The 2797-nt window shown below is 45.5% G+C and overlaps 1 protein-coding gene across 2 annotated transcripts in view; it reads left to right on the forward strand.

Moving 5' to 3' along the window:
- LOC125037508 overlaps positions 1–1750 on the forward strand; it is an 8343-nt gene extending 6593 nt beyond the window's left edge. For both annotated transcript variants that reach the window (XM_047630667.1, XM_047630668.1), the window contains exon 6: positions 18–1750. In XM_047630667.1, the coding sequence (XP_047486623.1) occupies positions 18–1166 (1149 nt within the window). In that variant the 3' untranslated portion in view covers positions 1167–1750. The remainder of the gene's footprint in view (positions 1–17) is intronic.
- The last annotated feature ends 1047 nt before the right edge of the window (positions 1751–2797 follow it).

The raw sequence follows: 2797 nt of genomic DNA on the forward strand, positions 1-2797 counted from the left end.
CGTTCTCTACCTTGCAGTACCTAGAGGGAGCCGAGAGCAGCGCCGTCATCAAGCAGCTAACGGGTGAGCCTTTTCCTGCCGACCGCCCGCCCACCTGGAAAGCGAGGCTCGTCCCCGTGGCCGCCGACGCCCCTTGCCCCATACCCGAAATAAAGGCAGCTTTCCCCTACCAGTATGACCTCATCATGATGCCCCATCACGCATTGATTGACGGTTTCACCATGTCTTTTATTACTGGAAAACTTGTGGGACTGCTGAATGACGTCATAGCTGGACGACCCATAAATGATGAGCCCCTTGGGGTCTACCTGAACAACGAGGAAATTGTCAAGATCGACGAACAGATCGCGAAGGACCTCAAGAAGGAACCTGAGAAAGTCGAAGCGATGAAGCAGGAGCTCCTAGCGTGCGACACCACGCCCCTCCTCTGCAGGGCCTTCCCACCCCCTGGAGGGAAGCCAGCAACCGACTTCGTCTACCGGAACGTCGACCAGACGTCCCTTGCTTCCTTCACGGCGAAGTGCAAAGCAAATAGTGTCACATTTAACAGTGGTATAGAAGCTGTGATTAATACCGCCATTGTAGAGATGGCGAGGGAGGCGGGAGTGGAGGGGGAGTCTCACCACATGAGCATCAATCTAGCGACGGATCTGAGACGCTACATGAAGCGCCGTTCCCTCCCGATCCTCGGCTTGCACGTGCGCCCCACTGTGCACAGGATGGAGACGCCCTTCGACGTCCGGGACAACTTCTGGGACTACACCAGGAAGCTCCACCAGAGGCTCTCGGTTCTCCTGAAGTCCGGCGAGACCCTTCAGCAGAACGTGGTGAGGGAGATGACCCTGCCGCAGCTCCCCGCGGTGGAACACCACGCAGCAGGGCCCAAACCCTTACGTGACTACGGCCTCACCAACATCGGGGATCTCACGGCCATCATTCCAGGCGTCGGGGAGCACCTCCAGCAGACAGACCTCGTCATGTTTAGCTGTACGCACTACTCTGGGTTCCCGATGCTTCACCAAATCTACACCTTCCGAGGACATTCGCCATATACACTCAGCTACGACACCTCCTACCTGGCGGAGGATACGGCTGTTGAACTCATGGACAGGATTCTGGCACTTATGCACGAACTTGGGGGATCGACAAATTCTGACAGAAAATAGGGTTAGGAAGGGTAAATAACCACTGCAAAAATGTTAGACACGAGGTTAATTTGCATTAGTTCAGGTCAGTTTTTCTCATTCTGGTTTATTTACCTCTAGGTGTCCGTGCAGAATATTAAATATTATCTGTATTCACCGATCTGTGAAATTACACGATATTGTATTTACATGACTTCGGTATTACAAAATATCGATAGATTTATTTTACTATCATGTTCAGTTTACTCTCCCGGTTTCATGAAATGATATAACACTATTTGTATGACAGATATTACATAATATCGATATATTGTTGACTATATACTGTATTATGCTGACTTTATACACTGAATTACATCAGTTGTAGTTAATATATGACAATGGGTCAATTCACGATTCCTGAATTGAGTAGATTGTAGACACACCTTCTTTTACGAAACTTGGCATTCGTTATTCAAGGGTTTTATATGCGATCGAAATTGTGTGACTCTTCGGTTAGTGTGTGTTTTGGTCTGAACGAAAATGGTGATGTAGTTTTTGTGACATATGACGATGGGTTAATATATCGTTAATCTCTGAATGATAAATACAATATTCAATATTAACATCGGTCTGTGTCTATTGCCCTTTCCTACTTTATTTAATACAAGGTCTGTAGACGAAAATCAAAACAGTATTAACGCGAGATAGATAGATGAATAGATAGAGAGATAGATAGATATATATAGGGATAGAGAGAGAGAGAGAGAGAGAGAGAGGGAGAGAGAGAGAGAGAGAGAGAGAGAGAGAGAGAGAGAGAGAGAGAGAGAGAGAGAGAGAGAGAGAGAATGAGAGAGAGAGAGAGAGGACGGGATAATAGCGAGAGACAAGGAGACAGACAGACAGACAGATAGATAAATAGATAGATAGATAGATAGATAGATAGATAGATAGATAGATAGATAGATAGATAGAGAGAGAGAGCGAGAGAGAGCGAGAGAGAGAGAGAAAGAGAGAGAAAGAGAGAGAGAGAGAGAGAGAGAGGACGGGGTAAGAGGGAGACAGACAGACAGAAAGATAGAGAGAGAGATAAATGGTTGTAAGTGAGAAAGTTATGGTGTTTACAAGACTAAAAAGCTTTGTGATAGTGAGACAAATATGCTGAAAAAAGAGAAACTATACAAAGAGAAAGAAAATAAAAGTGAAGGGGAAAATAAAGACGAAAATAGCTCCAACACACACTGAGCTCTGGTTCCCCCGTGTGCCAGTTAAGACCCACTGCTGTGCTCAATTGATTTCAGTATATCTTACTCTTGTGCAAATAAATAAAGAATAACTATTGTCACTATTGAAATAACTTGTTCTGAATCGCTTTGCCTTCCGCTTTCTCTCTCTATTTCTCTCGTTCTCTCTCTCTCTCTCTATTTCTCTCTTTCCCTCTTTCTCTCGCTCCCTCTCCCTCCCTCCCTCTCTCTCTCTCTCTCTCTCTCTCTCTCTCTCTCTCTCTCTCTCTCTCTCTCTCTCTCTCTCTCTCTCCCTGTTTCAGCTTCTCTCCTTATCATTCGGCGAAGATTATATAATCTATTATGCATGAGCCATAACCGATGAAGCTGACGTAATCTAACAGGCAAAAGGTTAAACCACATAGTCATTATACTTTGGTAAATCAGTAT

This window comes from Penaeus chinensis, chromosome 23 (assembly GCF_019202785.1).
Source record: "Penaeus chinensis breed Huanghai No. 1 chromosome 23, ASM1920278v2, whole genome shotgun sequence".
Taxonomy (NCBI): Eukaryota; Metazoa; Arthropoda; class Malacostraca; order Decapoda; family Penaeidae; genus Penaeus; species Penaeus chinensis.